At 55.0% G+C, this 20,021-nt stretch overlaps 1 protein-coding gene across 8 annotated transcripts in view; it reads left to right on the top strand.

Annotated features, from left to right (window-relative positions):
* The window catches only part of DIS3L2 (DIS3 like 3'-5' exoribonuclease 2), a 285,705-nt gene extending 265,885 nt beyond the window's left edge, over positions 1 to 19,820 (top strand). For 7 of the 8 annotated variants that reach the window (XM_073359152.1, XM_073359149.1, XM_073359151.1 and 4 more), the window contains 5 exons: positions 9,772 to 9,919; positions 10,382 to 10,512; positions 11,214 to 11,318; positions 13,519 to 13,620; positions 19,275 to 19,820. In XM_073359152.1, the coding sequence (XP_073215253.1) occupies positions 9,772 to 9,919; positions 10,382 to 10,512; positions 11,214 to 11,318; positions 13,519 to 13,620; positions 19,275 to 19,373 (585 nt within the window). In that variant the 3' untranslated portion in view covers positions 19,374 to 19,820. The remainder of the gene's footprint in view (positions 1 to 9,771; positions 9,920 to 10,381; positions 10,513 to 11,213; positions 11,319 to 13,518; positions 13,621 to 19,274) is intronic. The other variant, XM_073359147.1, reaches the window with a different exon arrangement.
* Positions 19,821 to 20,021: the final 201 nt, after the last annotated feature.

Raw genomic sequence — 20,021 nt, forward strand, 5'->3', positions numbered from 1 at the left:
ACGGTTGCAGCAAACTGGCTGTCTTCCAACTACTGGGCCTCGCTGTCTCCTGCATGAAGTCCACGTCTTGCTGTGGATGCAAAAATGTCTCTAAACTGAGACTAAGTTCAGGCTCTAGCAGGCCTGTGTACTACCTGTACTGCTGTACGGGTCAGAAACCCAGACCTCTTACAGGCAGAGCTGGAAAAGCTAGAGGCATTCCATGTGCATTCGACTTTGTACGAAGTGCCATAATCTCAGAGAATGGGGAAGGAGAGGAACATGATAAATGAATAGAGAAACCAGCTTCGTAAGGGTCACAGGCCATGAATAAGTCTCTACTTTGTTTGGAGACGTAGCTGTTGTCTGGGCTGTCAGACGTCTGGACAAGCCATGTCTATGTGCAGCGGAGCATGTCTGTACCTCGAGTCTCCTTGGGAAAGGGACACTTCCCGTTTCTACCCAAGTGGCTGGGCCTGCCTGGGATTCAGGGCATCCCAGTGAAAACACCACAGACCCTGCTTTCCAAGGGGTGCCAGGCGAGTGCCATCTGGGATTGACACAAACACTTCCCAGGCTGCCTGTTTGCAAGCATGGAGATGGGTTATTCTGGGAACAGGGGGCCCAGGGGCAGGGGTGAATTTTAGGGGAGCGCCTGATGTGCTTGCAGCTTGTGACGTTTATTGTCTTTCCAATCACGACCTGACGTTTGAGCCCCGAAAGGCCCTTTGCCCACCAGCAAGGCGCTCTGTGGTTATCCCAGAAGTAGTCAAAGATGGAGGGAAGTGGTCCCCTCTGCAGCCAAGCTCTGCCCATCGCAAGGTAGGGACCTCCGGTTGCTTGTCACACACCTCCCCACTCCTGGCCTTGGTGTAAGTTAGAGCAGCTGAGGAGCTGCCGTAACTTACCCCACTGGTCCCTAAGTGGGTTTTCACGAGTGGAGAATAAGCAGCGCGGAGCTCCTCTCTGGCACATCCCCTGCACCAGAGGAGGACACAGGAAGCTGGCTGGTGGACATATTCTCCTCTGTTGGCACCTCCAGCCAGAATACAGCCACAGCAGAGTGGAGAATATGGCCCCGAAAAGGCCTTCATGTCTCCTTGCCCATCCACCGTTCCCAGCTCTCCAGCTCTCGCAGTCTCTCCATACAGTGCTGTGTGCACCATGAGTAAGGAAACATGGCGCCGTAGACAGGAAGTCTGTGCCCCCAGCCATTGCCTGAAACCACACATGGGGCAAGGCTCTGGATCGGCCCCTGCTTTAGCCCTGGGACACGTGGGCCGTCGCTGCGATCACTGGCGATGCCAGGACTCCTCTGCATGACGACATCGGTGCTGGGCGATACTGAATGGCCTGCTTTGCTGTGTATGTTTCCGTCCTCGGCGCTGCGGCTTGTGTGTCAGAGATCAGGCTGCAGGTGAGTCGGCCAAAGCCCACAGCAGCTAATTAATCCATGATCCTGCCCAGCTCATGTCTTGGACGCGCGCTCTGTACCTCTGGGTCAGGACAAATGCCTTTCAAATGGAGGGAGAGGGAGGTGGGAAAAAGCTCATAATGTACGTCAGCGGGAGCCCCTGGGGCCTGGTGCGCCAGTCAGCTTGTAAAAGATGAAGGAAAAGTGACACCTCATTTTTCAGGGGCTCAGTCACTTGGGGATTCAGTCTGCCCTTAAGAACAAAGCAGCCCTTGGTCGGCTGTGGCTAATTTATTCGCCTGCTCCTTGCAGTTCTTCTTGGGAACGGAGCGCAGCAGAGCATTGAGAACTTGTCGTTCGAATCTGTTAATGAGAAAACATCCGGTTGGAGTCATGCCGGTATCGCTCGGGAGCACCATCGTGCAGGTGGTGACAGGCAGTCGGAGCTGCCCGCCTTCGTTCATGTGTCCTCGCAGGAGCCCCGGAGAAGTGGCCTCAGAATAATCCTCTAACCATTTTGCCCACTCATCGACAAAGGATGCTAGGGTCTCTTCAGCCCTCAAGGAAATGCAGCCCCCTTGGGGTGGGGGGCATGCAGCAACTCTTTAAAATGTCAACTCTGTGCAACGGTCTAAGGCAGGCGGTCGAGAAGGGTCCCAAAGCCAACTGCATTCAGGAGGCAGAATGATAAATCCCCTGACTGGAACTGGCCATGGCAGTGGGGCTAATGCATCCCTCCTGTGGCCAATGCTATGGGGAGGTTAATGATGGGTGGCAATGGTAGGACTCTGATTTGAAAGATGCTACGCCCCCAGGGCTGTGCTGAGGAACTGGGGCGAGGGGAAAGAACACCCCCACTCAACCACTTCCTCTGGCTTCCTGGGGCTTCCTTGAAGTGGGGCTTTTCTCCTCTAGGACCATAACCTAGCCAGCAGCTTGGCTCGTGAGAGCTGATGGGCGCGTGGTGATCTGGCCTCAGGCCTGTGACACACCCGGCGTGCCGTGGAGTTACAGGAGCGTCTGGATGTGCTTTTCCCATGGTCCACATGGAGCTGCAGGGGTCGCTCTCCACACGTCCCCGTAGCTCAGCTCCATGCAGAGGGCTCCCTAAAATCCCATCAGAAATCGCTGTCGGGGTGGCTGTTCAGCGTGAGGCACTTTTCTTCCCCGGAGGCCGAGCATGGGACTAGAATGCCTCTCCCGTGTGGCCTGCAGCGGTGAGCCGCTGGGGAGCGGGGCTAATTGAGCCAAGGAGCCTGTGTCTCGGGGAGTGCATCAGAGATAATGTAGTCCTGGGTTGTGGAAATTGGAAGCGGTGAGAGCTCCTAGCCCAGCTATTGGGTCTCAGTAGAAGGCCAGAAGAATGCTGCTTTTTTTAACCTGCTCTGTTTGCTTGCCCGGATCAGTGCATTGCAGCTCAGCGAGAGCTGGCGGAGCTGATCGCATGGGGAGCTGGAGGAGGTAGCTGCCTGAACCATGAATCCCAGGGCAGGATTTCAGCTTTGTAATCGGAGCAGGCGACTCCCGTTGTTTTTAAACCTCTCACTCTTAGTTTTCAATGGGTTCATTCAATCGCCGTTCCGCCATAACCCCGCCACAACCCCCCGATCTAAGGGGCTTCTCCGTGCGGTTCAGTCTCTGTCTGGGCTGTTTTTCCAGCCCTTAGGGCTGGTGTTTTGCAGATGTAAAAATAAAAGCTGGAACATGTAATAACAGCAGCTGCACCACCAAGCAACGTTCCCGGTGAAGAGGCTGCTGGGAAGCGCAGGGCCAGCGCTGGCCGCGTGTTGATTTAGCCGCGTATACCAGCAGTTCGCTTTGTAGCCGCTTCTCATGAAATGAAGCCGCAGGTATCGCAGCAAGTTTGTCCCCGTCTCAGAGGTGAACAGGAAAGCTGTTGTTTTAAACTGTGTCAGCTCTTGGAGCAGTAACGGCGCCTGCGTAGACATCCAATGTACAAACACATTTGCCCACAGAAAGGTCAGGAATCAGGCTTGGTGGGGCCGGCAGCTGAAGGGGAGAGCCCTGCATGAACTGTGGCGCCCACGAGCCACCTTCCAAACCCCACCTCGGTCGTTTGGCTTGGGTGTTGCACCTGTCCCCTCCCCTCAGCTGTGTTTTAGCTGATTAGATTGTAAGCTTTCCAAGGCAGGAACCGGACATGTTACTTCTTTGTAAAGCACGTTGCAGACTTGGGGGTGGCCCCAAGCCTCTTAGCCAAGTTGCCTGAACAGGGGTGATTTCGGTGAATGGACCCTGGATCAGACACGGCCCTGCTTTGATTTTGCAAAACCAAGACCTGGCTCCTCCAGCCCAAAGTTGGTTCATAAAATCCTGCTTCTCCTGTATTTACCTGCCAACACCTGAGTTCCAGGTTCCTTTTCCTTGGCAAGAGTGGAACGCGCCCCATCAAAACCCTGGGCGTGCATGTGTATTCTGCATGAATGCTAGCCCCCTCCTGCTGTTTCGGGTACAGGTTTGAATGCATAAATATCTACCGAGTGGCTGGAGGTTAGGTGCATACAGAGGGACACTATCGGAGAAGGCTTGTGAGCACAGAGTGTCCAGGACATAGGACTCCCTCTGGAATTGTGCCCAAGTGCATGCAGAGGAAGGGGTAAAAGGCCGTGGCAAGTCATGCAGTGCTACTGAGCCATCTGTGTGATCCAGGGGGTCTAATAGCATCTTTCCATTGCGTGTGGCGCTGGTGGGAGTCTTGTCATTCTGCAGGCTCTGAGCAAATTGCTCTGGCCCTGCGGGCTGGCAATGGGATTCGGAGCCTTTCACCGCAGATGGAGGCTAAGAGCTGTTCTCGTCTGATGGCTGCATGGGGGCCTGCCTGATGGCAGCGTGCCCATGCAAGCCCCCTAAATGGCACGAGCAGAGGCCAATGGCAATGTGCCATGGCAGCTGAACTCCCCTCTCACCCTCCGAATCCCCACTGAAGAGCCATGGCGGGGAGCTCGACCTGCCCTGACCTGTGCTGGTCCAGCTCTGCAGTGCCTGGAACAGCTGGTCCTCTGAGCAATGCTACACTGAGAGGCAAGCTCTGCAGCGGGGCCGTGTGTGCCTATCTGCTCTCCTCCACCGGCACCTGTCTCCCTAGAGCCGGCCCCGCAGCCAGGCATGTGCCTGTGTCTCTGGGCTGCCCCGACGCAGGTTACTTGGAAAGGACTTTCCCACTCTTTCGGTGGCTCGGAAAGGGAGCCGGGCTGGGCACCGCAGTGCACGGTGATGTTACGGCTTCAGCTTAGTGCTGAATGAGACGCTGGAGCAGCCTCACAGATGCTTAAACCCTCAGCCCTGTCTCTTTAAAAGCACCCACAGAAGAGCTGTGCCGAAGGGCTGTATACTAACCTGCCAGAGAGCAGGCTGAGGGAGGACGGCAAACAGCAAGCTCCTGAGTGAAGCAGTCCCTGGGCTGTCAGTCTGGCTGCGTGGCTTCTTCCAGGAAAAGGGCTCTTCGAGCTCCCTTTGATTTATTCCCGATCTGTTATTTAGACTGTGCAGATATAATAACGCACGAGCCAAGCGGCATCTGTTCCCAGCGAGCAGTATCAAGGAGCTCCATTAATCCCCATGATGGATGGGGCTGGGGAGGGGAACGGTCTGTTTCCCATTGCCCAAAGGAAGGGGGAAAGTTTGGCTTATGCTGCCCGAGCGGTGAACAGGCAGCAGTGCGAGTCGATGGGGAGCCCCGCATGCTGCCCGGGGATGGATTTCGCTCCCGAGGCCAAGTCTCGGGCGGGACCCCCACCGGATCTCACTGGAGCCTCTGGAACTATGGCCATAGCGGAAATCCTCTGTCGGGAGAGCATCCTTCATGGGCCTGGAACGCGCCGGCTCGTCTGTTAAATCCATCACATCGGCCCCACTTCCCACACATCCCCAGCTGTTTAACCCGGCTGCCAGGGCACTCCTTGTTGGACAGTCTGTTCCCTCTCTCCAGAGGGCTGTCTTTAAGGGAGCACACCGGCCTGGCTGGGAATTTGGGCAGGCGGGGAGGAAAAGGGAGAGCCACACACAGCCTTCTGGCTGGTGGGAGTCAGAGGTCAAGCCAGTGTTAGTTCAGGCCATTTGAAGCAAACTCCTCCCAGGAGACCTGCTGCCATGGAAGCTCCCTGGATCAGGTTGGGCAGCGTTAAAGTGGAACCGGGAATTCAAGGCAGGATTGTTGAAATCTTGCAGCCAGCCGCCCACTGTCTTATGGCTGGCTTTCCCCTTTCCTGTGGGGTAGAAGGAATGGACTGTAGCTGGCTGCCCCCAGGGCGGGGGATTCCCTCCAGTCTGCCATTCTCTGTGCCCGTTTTGCCGTGCCGTTTTCCCAGTGTCCGTGATGCACCAGTCACACATTTACACTGGGCAGGGTAGGGAGCATGGCCCTGCTGTTCACACATACTGCCGGCCTGAACAAACCACCTGCACAGCGTCCTGGGGGCCACCTGCACTAGAAAAACCGGTACCTATATCGCGGCACCCGCGCTAATCCGTGAGCATTAAAAAGGGCCGGGTGGGGGCGCGGAACTGCAATGAGACAGGCTCTCAGCCTCCTAGTGTAGACCAGCTCCTTGGTCGGTCACCGTCTCACGGAGAGGGAGTGGAGGAGATGGACTCCCTTCCCTGGCTCAGATGAGAAGAGCCGTGGGTAGCTGGGCAGGGGGCAGAGAGGGTGAGCGAGTCGTCCCCTGCAGCAGCTGCGCTGCCGATCATGGCAAAGGAACATCAGATGCTTGAGCTCGGTGCTGCTGGGAGCCCCCCGTCGCCCATCTGACAGACTGATCCGCTCCCCTGACTCTTTAGCAGAGCACCCCACCTCTCCCCCTGACTCCACGGCTTGGATTAGGGTTTCCTCAACGCACCAGGCCAGGGGTGACTCTTCCTGATTGCTCAAACCATGTCATTCCTCCCTTTTTCCACGAGAGGGCGCGCTAGGTCACCTTACTAGCACTGCAGGGACTAGCCTGGGTGAGCAGCGAGCATGCAGGCATGGCCCTCCTAGTGCCCTGCCCCGCTGTTACTGCTCTGGCCAGAGGCGGGTGGGAATGCTACACTCACCGGTTGGGGGGAAAAATAGGGGGGCCTGGCCCTGAGACCTGTTGCTGTGTCCGGCTGAGCAAAACACGAGGCAAACTGCTACACAGAGAAAGCCACAAGTGCATTTCAAAGCCCAGGGCCAGCTCCACCCACAATGTAGATCTGTTCGGCTCCATGGAGCCATCAGCTGAGGACCTGGCCCGTACCCCATGGCTGTGTGAAGCGAGAAGGGCTCACTGAGACTCCCCCAAGTTAGAGAGCAGAGAGCTCTGGTCCCCCCAAGTCCATTTCCCAGGGGCCTATTTCCCTGCAGTACAGGTCAGCGGATGTCCGGCCCACAGGGCGGGGCGAGGAGGGTTTGGGACGGCGAGGAAGAAAATGTGCAGTGGTGGAAATAGCCTGATGAGATCTTAACCCAGCAGGGAATTGAGGAACAACCAGTGGGGCCCCTGGACGATGGAAAAGGAACACTTAAAGACGATAAAGTCATCACGGAGAGACTAAATGAATTCTTTGCTTCGGTCTTCACGGCTGAGGATGTTAGGGAGATTCCCAAACCTGGACGTCTTTTGTAGGTGACAAAAGGAATTGTCTGGGGACAATTGTCTGGGGAATTGTCACAGATTGAAGTGTCACTAGAGGAGGTTTTGGAATTAATTGTGAAACTTAACAGTACCAAGTCACTGGGACCAGATGGCATTCACCCAAGAGTTCTGAAAGAACTCAAATGTGAAATTGTGGAACTATTAACTATGGTTTATAACCTGTCCTTTAAATCAGCAACTGTACCCAATGACTGGAAGATAGCTAACGTAACGCCAATATTTAAGAAGGGCTCTAGAGGTGATCTGGCAATTACAGACTGGTAAGTCTAATGTCAGTACCAGGCAAATTAGTTGAAACAATAGTAAAGAATAAAATTGTCAGACACAAAGAAGAACATAAATTGTTGCACAAAAGTCAACATGGTTTCTATAAAGGGAGATCATGTCTTACTAATCTATTCTTACTAATCTATTAGAGTTCTTTGAGGGGGTCAACAAACATGTGGACAAGGGGGATCCAGTGGACATAGTGTACTTAGATTTCCAGAAAGCCTTTGACAAGGTCCCTCACCAAAGGCTCTTACGTAAATTAAGTTGTCATGGGATAAGAGGGAAGATCCTTTCATGGATTGAGAACTGGTTAAAAGACAGGGAACAAAGGGTAGGAATAAATGGTAAATTTTCAGAATAGAGGGGGGTAACTAGTGGTGGTCCCCAAGGGTCAGTCCTAGGACCAATCCTATTCAACCTGTTCATAAATGATCTGGAGAAAGGGGTAAACAGTGAGGTGGCAAAGTTTGCAGATGATACTAAACTGCTCAAGATAGTTAAGACCAAAGCAGACTGTGAAGAACTTCAAAAAGATCTCACCAAGCTAAGTGATTGGGCAACAAAATGGCAAATAAAATTTACTGTGGATAAATGTAAAGTAATGCACATTGGCAAAAATAACCCCAACTATACATACAATATGATGGGGGCTAATTTAGCTACAACTAATCAGGAGAAAGATCTTGGCGTCATCGTGGATAGTTCTCTGAAGGTGTCCACGCAGTGTGCAGCGGCAGTCAAAAAGGCAAATGGGATGTTAGGCATCATTAAAAAAGGGATAGAGAATAAGACAGAGAATATCTTATTGCCCTTCTATCAGAGGTGAAAGTAAGCTGGTACGCCTGGGTCAGCGTACCGGTAAGAGCCGGTGCTCCGTACCAGGACCGGCTTTCCGAGAGGGCAATTTAAAGCCCTGGGGTACCGGCGGCAGGGCTGCGGTGGAAATTTAAAGGGCCCCGGAGTTCCAGCCACTGCTTCCCCCTCCTCTCCCCCCAGGGCCCTTTAAATCCCAGCCTGAGCCCTGCTGCCAAAGCCCTGGGATGGCGGCGGTGGGGCTCCAACGGGCATGTAAAGGGCCGGGATGGTAGCAGCGGCTGGGGCCCTTTAAATCCCCAATGAAGCCTGGCTGCCGCTACCCCAGGGCTCGGGCAGCAGGCTCAGGCGGGGATTTAAAGGGCTCGGGGCTCCGGCAGCTGCTTCCACAGCAGAGCCCCAGGCCCTTTAAAGCTCTGCCAGAGCCCCAGGGTAGCGGTGGCAGCCAGGAGCCCCCAGGACTCCTCAGTGATTTAAAGGGCTCAGGGCTCCGCTGCGGTAGCAGCAGCTGGAGCCCTGGGCCCTTTAAATCACCCCGAGCCCCGGGGCTCCCAGCCGCCTCTGCAGTTGGTAGCTCGGGAGTGATTTAAAGGGCCCCGGAGCTCCCAGCCTCCACTACCGCAGCTGGAGCCCTTGCCCTTGGCCCTGGGGATTTAAGGCCCTGCCTCTTCCGGTTGAGGCCACGCCTCTTCCTGTTGAGGCCACGCCCCCTGCTCAGGACTCCGGCGTACCGGTAAGTCCTCTAACTTACTTTCACCCCTGCCTTCTATAAATCCATGGTACGCCCACATCTTGAATACTGCTTACAGATGTGGTCCCCTCATCTCAAAAAAGATACACTGGCATTAGAAAAGGTTCAGAAAAGGGCAACTAAAATGATTAGGGGTTTGGAATGGGTCCCATATGAGGAGAGATTAAAGAGGCTAGGACTTCTCAGCTTGGAAAAGAGGAGACTAAGGGGGGATATGATGGAGGTCTATAAAATCATGAGTGGTGTGGAGAAAGTGAATAAGGAAAAGTTATTTACTTGTTCCCCCCCATAATATAAGAACTAGGGGCCACCAAATGAAATTAATGGGCCGCAGGTTTAAAACAAGTAAAAGGAAGTTCTTTTTCACTCAGTGCACAGTCAACCTGTGGAACTCCTTGCCTGAGGAGGTTGGGAAGGCTAGGATTATAACAGGGTTTAAAAGAGAACTGGATAAATTCATGGAGGTTAAGTCCATTAATGGCTATTAGCCAGGATGGGTAAGGAATGGTGTCCCTAGCCTCTGTTTGTCAGAGGGTGGAGATGGATGGCAGGAGAGAGATCACTTGATTATTACCTGTTAGGTTCACTCCCTCTGGGGCACCTGGCATTGGCCACTGTCAGTAGACAGGATACTGGGCGGGATGGACCTTTGGTCTGACCCAGTAGGGCCATTCTTATGTTCAGCAGAGCCAGGCCTGTGATGCACCCCTCGGGGAGTTCCTCCAGTCCCCTGGCTAAACCATCTCTGGGGCTCCCTGGGCTGTTGTGTAAAACGCTTCTGAGGCCTCTTCCACTCCCAGCACTGGGGTCCAGAGCATGGGGCTTTCCTTGCCCAAACAGAGCACTCACAAAGTTCCCCGCCCTCCCCTGGAGTCTCACCGACCGGGGGGGCTTTCCCTTCCCAGATGGCTCTTTACTTCTGCACTGGTGTCCTGGAAGACGAGACCCTCTTCCGCCACTACGCCCTGAACGTGCCGCTCTACACCCACTTCACCTCGCCCATCCGCCGCTTTGCCGACATCCTTGTGCACCGGCTCCTCTCCGCCTCCCTCGGTAGGTGCCTGAAGGGGGCCGCCTGTCACAGGCTGAGAGGCTGCTGCCTGGAGCCTCACAGCTGGGAAGGGAAGACCCAGAGGAGGCGGCAGGATTCCTGGGTTCTGCTGTGGATTTGGACAGACCCTGTATGGGCGTGGACTGGTCACTCAGTCCCTATGTCCCTGGCCCCTCTGCTCACTGCAGCTGTATCTAATTCTCCAGCCTCGGACCGGGCCCCCACTCTCTTGTTCTTCAGCAGGTTGTGGGGATCTGGCCTCCTGTGAAGCAGGGTGGAGGGAGTGTAGCTACCTTGGCAGGCTCTGTCTGTACAGTGGGGATTCCAGTTGCGAGCTGCTCAGGGGTACTGGGGCACACCTCTGGGGAATGCCAGACTCCTGGCGCCCTAGGGTGGGTGTTGTCCCCATCCAGGCCCTTACCACCAGGGCGCTCACCAGTCATTGTGGCTTGTTTCCCTCCCAGGCATGGGATGCCCAGTCCAGATGAGAAAGGAGGCCATCCAGAAGCAAGCAGATCACTGCAACGACCGGAAAATGGCTTCCAAGAGGGTGCAGGAGCTCAGCGCCGACCTGTTCTTCACCATCTTCGTCAGGGTGAGACCACAGCCACCGCTACGCTAAATGAGCTAGCGGGGCCTGGAGTTCTCCTTTCGGCCCTCAGGCATCGAGATGATTCCTTGGTTCCCTTTGGGGACGGTCTCTGAAGAACACCCTCAACTGTCAGGTGACCCTGTCCTATGGGTCATGGCATGCTCTGGAGCCAGTCCGGCTGCTGCTAGCTCTGTAGGTGATCCCTGGCCTGAGCAGCCGTTGGCTCTCCTCCCTCTTGTGCCCCAGAAGGAGCAAGTGCTGCTTCTGGCTTCAGTTCTGCTGATGATTCTCCCTGTCATGTCTAACAGGGTCATGGGCCCTGAGGCCTCTTCCCTGGGGCGGCTGCTCAGAGTCCAAGCAGGGCATATGTAGGTGACTGTGTTTCCACAGCACTGGAGGGCTCAACAATCCTTCCCTTGACTGCTTGGACCCAGCTAGCTCTTAGGAGTGCTACAGTCTGTGGGATGTCCTGGCAGCTGGTGCCCCACAGGGCTGGCTGGCACCCCGGTCGGGACCGGGGAGAGGATCTGCTGCGCTCCCTAGCGGCTGGGGAGAGGGAGCATTACAACCCAGCAGAGGAGCAATTTACGAACTCCATGGGCGCTGCCCAGGTGGGCAAAGAGTTGTGGGACACTGGGGGATGGTCTCTGGGTGGGAGCCCTCCTTGGCGGTATCTCGCTCGTGACCGTGCATTGTGTTGACAGGAGTGTGGCCCGCTGGAGTCAGAGGCAATGGTGATGGGCGTCCTGAACAAGGCCTTCGACGTCCTGGTGCTGAGTTTCGGAGTTCAGAAACGCATCTACTGTAACGTACGTGCCCTGGAGCGCCGGTTTCCCCCTTCGACTGGCCTTGCCATTAATCCTCCCTAGCTCACAGCTGTGCTGCTCGGCTGGGTAGTACCGGCTGGTCAAGGCCCTTCTGTGTCCTCTAGCCGGGCTCAGAGCAGGTGCGAAGTACCCGCTGGCAGTTTGACACTCGCACTGCCATCACCAGAGCTGCCCTGGGGCCAAGTGCAACTGGGGAAGACCACAAGGGAGGGGAGGGTGTCTTCGCTGCACAGGGAACCACCACACTGATGCGGGTTAGCCTTGCCTGGAGGCGAACATCCCCCCGGATGCTGCATCTCCCACTCTTTCTGCACTCGCCTGTGTGCCTCCGGGGGCACAGCCGGTGGTTCTTTGTGCTGAGACACTCTAGGATTCTTCCCAGTCAGGTGTGTCAATTGCTGGAGAACAGCTCTGTCCTTCAGGGGGAATTGTGGGAAGTCACTGAAGGACTCTCGGCTCTCAAGTGAGTCTGCCTGGATCCTCCCTAAAAAATGGGTGATTCCAGCCCGGGTTAAATCGGAGCCTGGGTTCTTACCGGTCCCCCCCAGACAGGTCAGTTCCAAACCTGGGTCAGAGGGGTTTGTGTGAGGGGCAGGTAAGCACCTGGGTTAACTACGCAGTGAAGACAGACCCTAAAGAGCAGTGTAGATAAGGCCTCAGAGGACTTCCCTACCCACTGTAGATAAGGCCTCAGAGGACTTCCCTGCCCAGCGGATATCCTGTGGATAAATTGGAGAGAGTCCAGCGAAGGGCAACAAAAATGATTAGGGGTCTAGAACACATGACTTATGAGGAGAGGCTGAGGGAGCTGGGATTGTTTAGCCTGCAGAAGAGAAGAATGAGGGGGGATTTGATAGCTGCTTTCAACTACCTGAAAGGGGGTTCCAAAGAGGATGGCTCTAGACTGTTCTCAATGGTAGCAGATGACAGAACGAGGAGTAATGGTCTCAAGTTGCAGTGGGGGAGGTTTAGGTTGGATATTAGGAAAAACTTTTTCACTAAGAGGGTGGTGAAACACTGAGATGCGTTACCTAGGGAGGTGGTAGAATCTCCTTCCTTAGAGGTTTTTAAGGTCAGGCTTGACAAAGCCCTGGCTGGGATGATTTAACTGGGAATTGGTCCTGCTTCAAGCAGGGGGTTGGACTAGATGACCTTCTGGGGTCCCTTCCAACCCTGATATTCTATGATTCTATGATACTTCTGCATAGTCACACTAATAACTAACGCCATGCAGATGAGCCCGCCACGCTAGGGCAGAGTTAAGGATATGGGGCAGTGGGAGTTGCTGGGGGACAGCCAGTGTTTGACTGGGTGTTCGCTCTAAGAGGTTTAACACCATTTCAACCGTAACAGTCTTGTCACAAAATAGTGTGAGATGGACTGTAACTTTCGATGTACTCTAGTGCCACCAAACAAGACTTGGACGGGAGGCTCACCTCACGCTGCTAGTCTCCTTCAGCTCTGTCTGGGGGTTTCCCATAGACACCCCCAAAGCCCCCATGCAGGACAAGAGCAGAAGCAAAGGAAGCCAGAAGGATCCGTAGCGCATTGCTTTTATTAAAAGACGCGATTTCGTGTTTTCCAGCTCCTCTGCTTTGCGGTTGTGAGCGCCAGAAGTGGGTAACGATTCACTAGGAATTGTGAAATGAAACCAGGGTTTGGGGCCCAGAGGTCAGGTTGGGGCTGAGATGGGGAAGCAGTTGGTTTTAACTGCATTTGATCACATCATAAATCTGAGACCATTTGGAAATGGTTTGCTGTAGTCTAGCGCCTGCAGTCAGTGACCACTGTATTGCTGACCATGGCATCTTGACCTGGAATGTACAGTGTGAAATATGGCCTGTGGGCGGGTGTATTGCAGCAGTCCTTCATTTCCACCGGCATCTCAAGAACCGTGGGCTGGCTCCTTCCTCCTGGGAGCTTACAGAGCTGGGGGTGCTTTACACAGGGCACTGGACAAAAAGAACTTGGCAGTCATTTACACGCTGGGGGGAGAAGGTAAGCAGCATTGCTCAGCCAGTAGTGTCTTGCTAAGCAGGGTCCAATGAAGCCAGCTAAGCTAGTAGCAGGATTGTGGGAGCAGCCAGATTCCTTGCCCATCGGCGGAGGAGACAGAATTCCTGGGGTTCCAGCACCGCTCCTGGAAGTCAGCGCTTTCCCCAACGTGCTGTCTGTTCTGCAGGCTCTGCCACTGACGGGATTCCACTTTGAGAACGTGGGGAAGAAGCCTGAACTAACTCTCCTGTGGGAGCCGGAGACCCCAGAGCAGGAAGCTGCCCCCCAGGTAAAGCCCACACCAGTGGCTCCGTGCATCAATGGCTTTGGAGCGCAACTGAACTGCACAGCCCTTGTCTGCCTATCAGCCCCTCTGCACTCCCCTCTGACCAGGATCTCTGGCCTTGTCCAGAGTGGGAGTCAAAGGGGTGATGTTAGCTTGTGCTAGCTACGGCTAGTGTGGACAAGTCTAGACTTCAGACTGGGCTCAGGGCCAGATTTCCAGGGAGGCACAGTAGGCCCGTGACTGGGGTGCCGGTGTTCTAGGGGCCTCTTACCTCTCTAAAATGTGCAACTTGAAAGTCAGCTGCGGGGGGGGACTGAAGATGCTGCACCTTGGGGCGCGTAAGGTGTAAATCCGGCCCTGGCTGGGCTCTGGTTTCTCATGGTCCCTGCCACGCAACTGACTCCTGGAGGCCTGGCCCCCAGCCCACTGCTCTAGTCACTGCAGCAGATGGTGTTTCTGCAAGCTCCTGGCCTTCTGGCCTCCATTCGGTGTGCTGCTCCCGAAGGCTGCATCCTCTGTTGCCTCCCTGTATTCTGGCTTCTGTTCCCCCAAGTGGCCACCCTCTTCTCTGGTTCACTCCCATTACTGCCGGGCTAGCTGCTCTGCCTCCATAGGTGCTCGTGCTGGGGGGGCTGCCGTACCCCTTGGCTTGAGCTGGTTTCCATTACATACAGGGTTGGGTTTACAGTTTGGTTCAATGACTCTCAGCACTCCCACTATACAAAGTGTTCCATCACCCTGGCCTGCCTCCCTTTGGGTCCTGTGCCCTCCCTGCTGTGTGCCATGCCTCCCGCTTCTGTGGCCTCTGCGAATGTAATTAATGTGCTGTTTACTGCCCTCTTCTAGATCGTTAATTAAGATGTTAAGCAAGATCAGGTCTGCCTGTGCCTCTGGCTAGACGCCTTCCCCACCTCCTTGCTCTGGCCTTTATCATTCCCCTTCTGCATGACTTTTCAGTCAGGTTTCAGCCCATGTGGCAGGCAGTGCTCAGATCCAATTAGAATGAATGTTTCAAGTCAGATTTCCCCAGACATGGTGTTAATGCTTTAATAGAGTCGAGAAATCTGTCTCCTGTGTCCCCATCAGCTATTAACGCAGTAACTCAATCAAGGGGATTGATTGCATTTGTCTGGCTTGATTAAGTGCTACCTTGATGCCAAACAAAAGTTGGCAACACTTTAAAATAATGGTCTAGTTGATTGCCTTGAAATTCCCGGGGATGAATCCCAATCCCCTGGCTGAGGCTTGGTCTGCACTTAAAGGGGTGTGAAAAATCCACACACACAGCCAGCACCAGAGCTCTGCAGACCTAACCCTCGGTGGAGACCCAGAGCTGTTGACAGACGAATGCTTCTGTCAATTTAGCTACCATTTTGGGGAGGTGGTGTTCCTACCCCCCTTCCGTCGGTGTAGGCTCTGTCTATGCCATGGGGTTACACGGGCCTGGATCCTGCGGCGTAGCTATGCCAGGATAGCCTCTGTGGCGTGGGCACACCGTGAGAGTAAGCTGCTGCAGGCTGTCCCACGGCAGCACGCTCCCTTTAAAGCTCAACCTTCCACGCTAAGCTGACTTGGCTGGGGAAGGCCCCTGGAACCCGCCCTGCGTGGCCCCAATTCATCCTATAGTACAGGAGCTGGGATCACTTACACACTTGCAGGGAGCAGCATGAAAAATGACTGTCCAGCGCGAGCAGAGCCCAGCCCCGGGGCTAATCATTTCTGGAAAGTAAACACTGAGCCATGGAGGGAACTCCTCCATGAATCTTCCCCCGCCTCCTAAGCAAACACTGGAGCCCGCTTCCAAGTCAAGAGATCCCTGTGTCAATAAATCTCTAACCCCTTGAACTGCGGCAGCCCTCCCAGAGCTTTGCTGAAGCAGCAAGAAGCAATGTCACCCTGACATACAGTTGCACCCTCCTTGAGCACAGACTCTTCTCCCTGTCATGCCCTGGAGTTAGCCTGCCGGGCCAGGCAGCACCACCCCCTCAGCCAGGCTCTGCACGATGGGAGGGGCCCCTTGCGCCTTTGCAAGGCTTGGCGGCTGCCTCTTGGTTTGGCTGAGCCCTGCCGGGGAGGGAGAACATCTGTAAAGGCTGTTTGCAAAATAGGTTAAATGTGCAGAGGCTGCTGGGCTCAGGAGTTCCTGCCACCCGGCCCCGTCTCTGGTGCTGATGGGGGAGCCGGACTCCTGGGGGGCGTTCCAGCAGCCTCCTCCCCCTCCACTGTGTAACTTTGGTAACAGCAGCAAGACTAAGGGGTGAATCACCCTATACCAGCCTCCTGAGACCATCCCTCCTTTGGCCAGGCGCTTTGATGTGACCACGGCGTTTCATTTCCAGTGCAGTCCCTGGGATCTGAATGCACTAAAGAGCGGCGTAGCCACGGCTGCACCGGTGGCAGGACAGGTCAGCTGCCCCGAGTACAATCCCATCTGAAACACTTGGTACAGCCGGGGGGCAGCCAGCCTGTGCCCCCGCCCTGGCTGTCCGGCTGGTTTTAGGGCTCCAGCTCAGTGAAAGCTAGTGCGCCTGTGTCTTCCCCAGAGAGAAATTATAGCTGCAGTGTAAGCTGGCCAGCGTAGCAGTAGTGTGGCAGGGCATCTCCCCTGGCGCTCACTCACTGCAGGCCAGTTTGATACACTGGAGTCCAAATCAGACGTGGCCTCTTCCACATGATTGATTCTGAGCAGCAAACAGAATCAGCTGGGAAGATTTGGAGAAGTTTGCCCACTCGCAAGTGCAGGGAGAGAGGCTGGAATGGCTCATAGGGGCGCGGAGTAAAGCTAACGGGCTGGTTCTCCCCTCTCATTATGGGACTGAGCAGGGGCTCTGAACAGGCTCAGGGCCTGTCATGCTGGGGGAATGCAGGCACAGTCTGGGAGAGAGTCCTGGCCCCAGAGAGTTCATCAGCTGTGCCCTCCCCAGAGTGAGAAGCGATCAGGCTTAGTGGGGTTGTGGACAGAAGGCTTGAGGCTAAGGACGAAACCGTGGAATTCCCGATAATATAGCTGGGGTTGTTTTCTTGGGGAACCTCTTATTAGATTCTGTAGGTAAAACTGATCCTCTGCAGATGAAAATAAAGTTCCATCTTTCACGCAGGGTCTGTCTACACTGCAGACCAAGGTGCGTTCTTAACTCCCATTAGCGAACTGGGGCCAAAATAGCAGTGAAGAGACAACGACGCAGGGAAGCTCTTCAAGTTGAAGCCCGTAGGGGAATCCGGGGTTGAATTCGAGCTGTTAACCCAGGTGAAGCTGAGTTGCCATGTCCTCACGAGTACTGGAACCCGAGTGGCTAACCCGGGTTAAGAACACACCTGTTATTCTCCATGTGGCCATACCCTAACTCTCCAGTCGCTCCCTCGCTGCCTAGCCAGGGCCTTTGCTGCTGGAACTGTTGTCGTCTGGCGATTTGCCGGCGTGTGAACAAGTTACGGTCTACAGCAGAACGGTGAACAGTGAACGCGAGATCCTGCAAGTGGTGCTGCTTCTAGTCTTCAGCTGAAATCGCTGGAGCTATTCCCAGCAGCGAGCCTCCCGCCTGGGCGTGCTTGCGGGCCTGGGCCCAGATAGGCTGCTGCTGTCAGGCGGCTCAGCTCCATTGAAATAGCTGAAGTCAATAAAACTACGACGCTGGCAGACGCCCAGTGAGGATCACCAGTGTCACGGAGTCCCCGGGCGCTGCTCTGGAACTGCTCCCTACGCAGCCAGGCAGGACCTGGGGAAGTCTCTCTGGGAGCAGCCTGTCTGCAGGACACACAGCTCACCCGGCTCCACCTTCCTGGGTCTGACCTCGGAGCATTCAGCATCCTCTGCCCCTCCGTGCGGTTCCCACAGTGAGTCCGCTCAGGCGGGATCCTGGGGAAGCCAGAGGGTCCTGCCCCCCAACTCCGCAGTCAGACGCGACTCTCAGCCAGCCAGTAAAACAGAAGGTTTATTAGACGACAGGAACATGGTCTAACACAGAGTTTGTAGGTACAGAGAACGGGACCCCTCAGCCGGGTCCATTTTGGGGGGGGCAGTGAGCCAGACAACCACGTCTGCACTTCACTCCATGTCCCCAGCCAGCCCCCAACTGCCTCCCCCTCCAGCCCCTCCTGGTCTGGGCTTTGTTCCTTTCCCAGGCCAGGAGGTCACCGGATTTCTTTAGCTCTCACCTTGCAGGGGGGAAGGGCCCAGGCCATCAGTTGCCAGGAAACAGGGTGTCGGCCATTCTCTGTGTCCAGACCCCTGCACACACCTGCCCTCTAGGGCTCTGCAACGATCATACACCCTTATCCCACCACCTAGACACTTAAGAACTGCCTAGGGGAAACTGAGGCACCCCCACAATATTCAGAGGAAACATTAAGAATTGGCTAAAAGAGGAGGGCAGGTTGCTCTGCATGGCTGAATCGAAGGGTTGATTATCCAGGGTCTATATTTCCTTCTGTAACTAGTACAGTCAGTTCCATTCTGCAGTCTGCTCTGATATGCTGAAATGTATGAGCCGGCGTTTTCTTATTGAGGGAACGTTTCGAAAATCCCCAGGGTATTTACGGGAATTATTTCTCTTCACCTTTGGTTCAAGTACACGTTAATTAATAATGAAGTAATTATCTGTATTACAGTAGCCCCATCAGGCCCCAACTTAGATCAGGGCCCCATTGTGCTAAGCCCTGACCAGGCCCATAGTAAGAGACAGACCATGCCCCAGATGCTGGAGAGCTTCCAATTGAAATAGAGCAGATAGACACTGGCTGGGAGAAAAGAAAAGTTGTTCCCATTTCACAGATGGGGAATTTAGGCACCGAGAGATTGAGACTTGGCCAAGGTCACACGGGGGGTCTGGCAGAGTAGGGGTGAGAACCCAGACCCCCTGAACCCCACACAAGTCCCATAACTCCCAGGGCCAGGGTTCTCTTTTCTGATTGCCGTCATCCTGCAGGCTTCTGAATCTCCAGGTTCATTTCAACTAGGTAAAAATGACCCGTGGTGGCTGTTAGATAAGTGTGGTCCCTAGGCCCCAGGCATGCAGACTGTCCTGCTGGCTAAGGCTCCGGGGCAGACGCACCCGTGCTGATGCTGACGAAGGGGCAGCAGGCTCTGACGGGGCAGCTGTTAGTCAGAGAGTGATGCCAGATTACACCCTGGTGTGCGGATGAACAAAGCAACCTGGGTCAGGCTCCTTGGCTGGGAAGGCCCCGTCATGTTTCAGTGTGTTTCCAGTCTAGCTGAGTTCTCATCGCATCGTGTTCCCAGGGGGGCACTCAGCTTGTGGGGAACGTGTCCATGAGCTGGCTGACTTAGTGCCTGTTATCCAAATCGCAGCAGCAAGGAACTAGCCCCAGCTTCAGGTTTCACAGGCACCAAATCACCCGTGTCCTGTATCAGCAATTCCTCCCAGTCCTTCTGAATCCTCCCTGCGAGATGGCAGATGCCCCAGCCTGCCATGCCAGGGGACCTGGAGCCTCCGCAGGCCACACCTCCCTGTTAAAGCTGAGCTTTCCCAGACATCTTCTCCAGCCCCTCAGGCTCCCAGCAGGTTGTCAGTGCGGGTAAATGGTTGGGTAAATGCGGGCAGCTTGGCCGGCCCCTGGAGCAGAAGCAGCCCTAGACTAACTCGGTGTTGGAAGCCCGCTAACCCGGGGGCCCCTTTGTCTTTTCTCCCTGACCAAAGGTAATCACCATCTTCACCTTGGTGGAGGTCGTCCTGACGTCTGACAGCGGCCCCCTGAAGTACAGCGCCGTGCTCAAGAGACCGGGCCAGGAGAAGTGAGCGCTACGGGCTCCATCGCTTGCCTGTCGTGACCGCCGCCCCACCATGCCGCCAGACTCCTTTGGACCATCCAGGCCTCGCACTGCTCTACCCTAGCTCCGTGGGGGTGGGGAGGGAACTTTTTAAATGAATTCTGTTTTACTTCCGGTTTGGATTTTAACCTGGGGGGTGGGGGGAGCTTGGGTCTTTCCTGGCTGAGATTGTTGAAGCTGCAGGAACGTTAATGCTGTTTCTAAAACAGTTTTTAGCGTTGTGGTTTTTTTTAGCTTTTTTTTTTTTTTTAATGCTGCTGACCACCGCACCCCCGCCACCCGAGCCGTCCTCTCGGAGAGGGTGCTGCTGTCCCTGGTGCTTTGGGCCGTTCTGGACGTGGGAGAACCAGGGGGCCACCAACAGGTTTCTTGCTGAATTCTGCATCCCGTAATAAAGATCTGGTCGGCGATGGAATGTGTGTGGCGTTTATTTTGTCTCCTTCGGATTCCAAGGGCGGGAATCCTGGGCAATCGTCTTCCCGGCAGGCTTGGGCCTTTCTGCGCTTGCTGTTTCTCAGCACATTGTGAAATTCAAGATCATGCAGCAGCTACATCATCTGCGTTTCCCGCTCCAGTGGTACTTGCACAACAGAAGAGTGGGGGGATGAAGGATGTT

This window comes from Lepidochelys kempii, chromosome 9 (assembly GCF_965140265.1).
Source record: "Lepidochelys kempii isolate rLepKem1 chromosome 9, rLepKem1.hap2, whole genome shotgun sequence".
Lineage (NCBI taxonomy): Eukaryota > Metazoa > Chordata > Testudines > Cheloniidae > Lepidochelys > Lepidochelys kempii.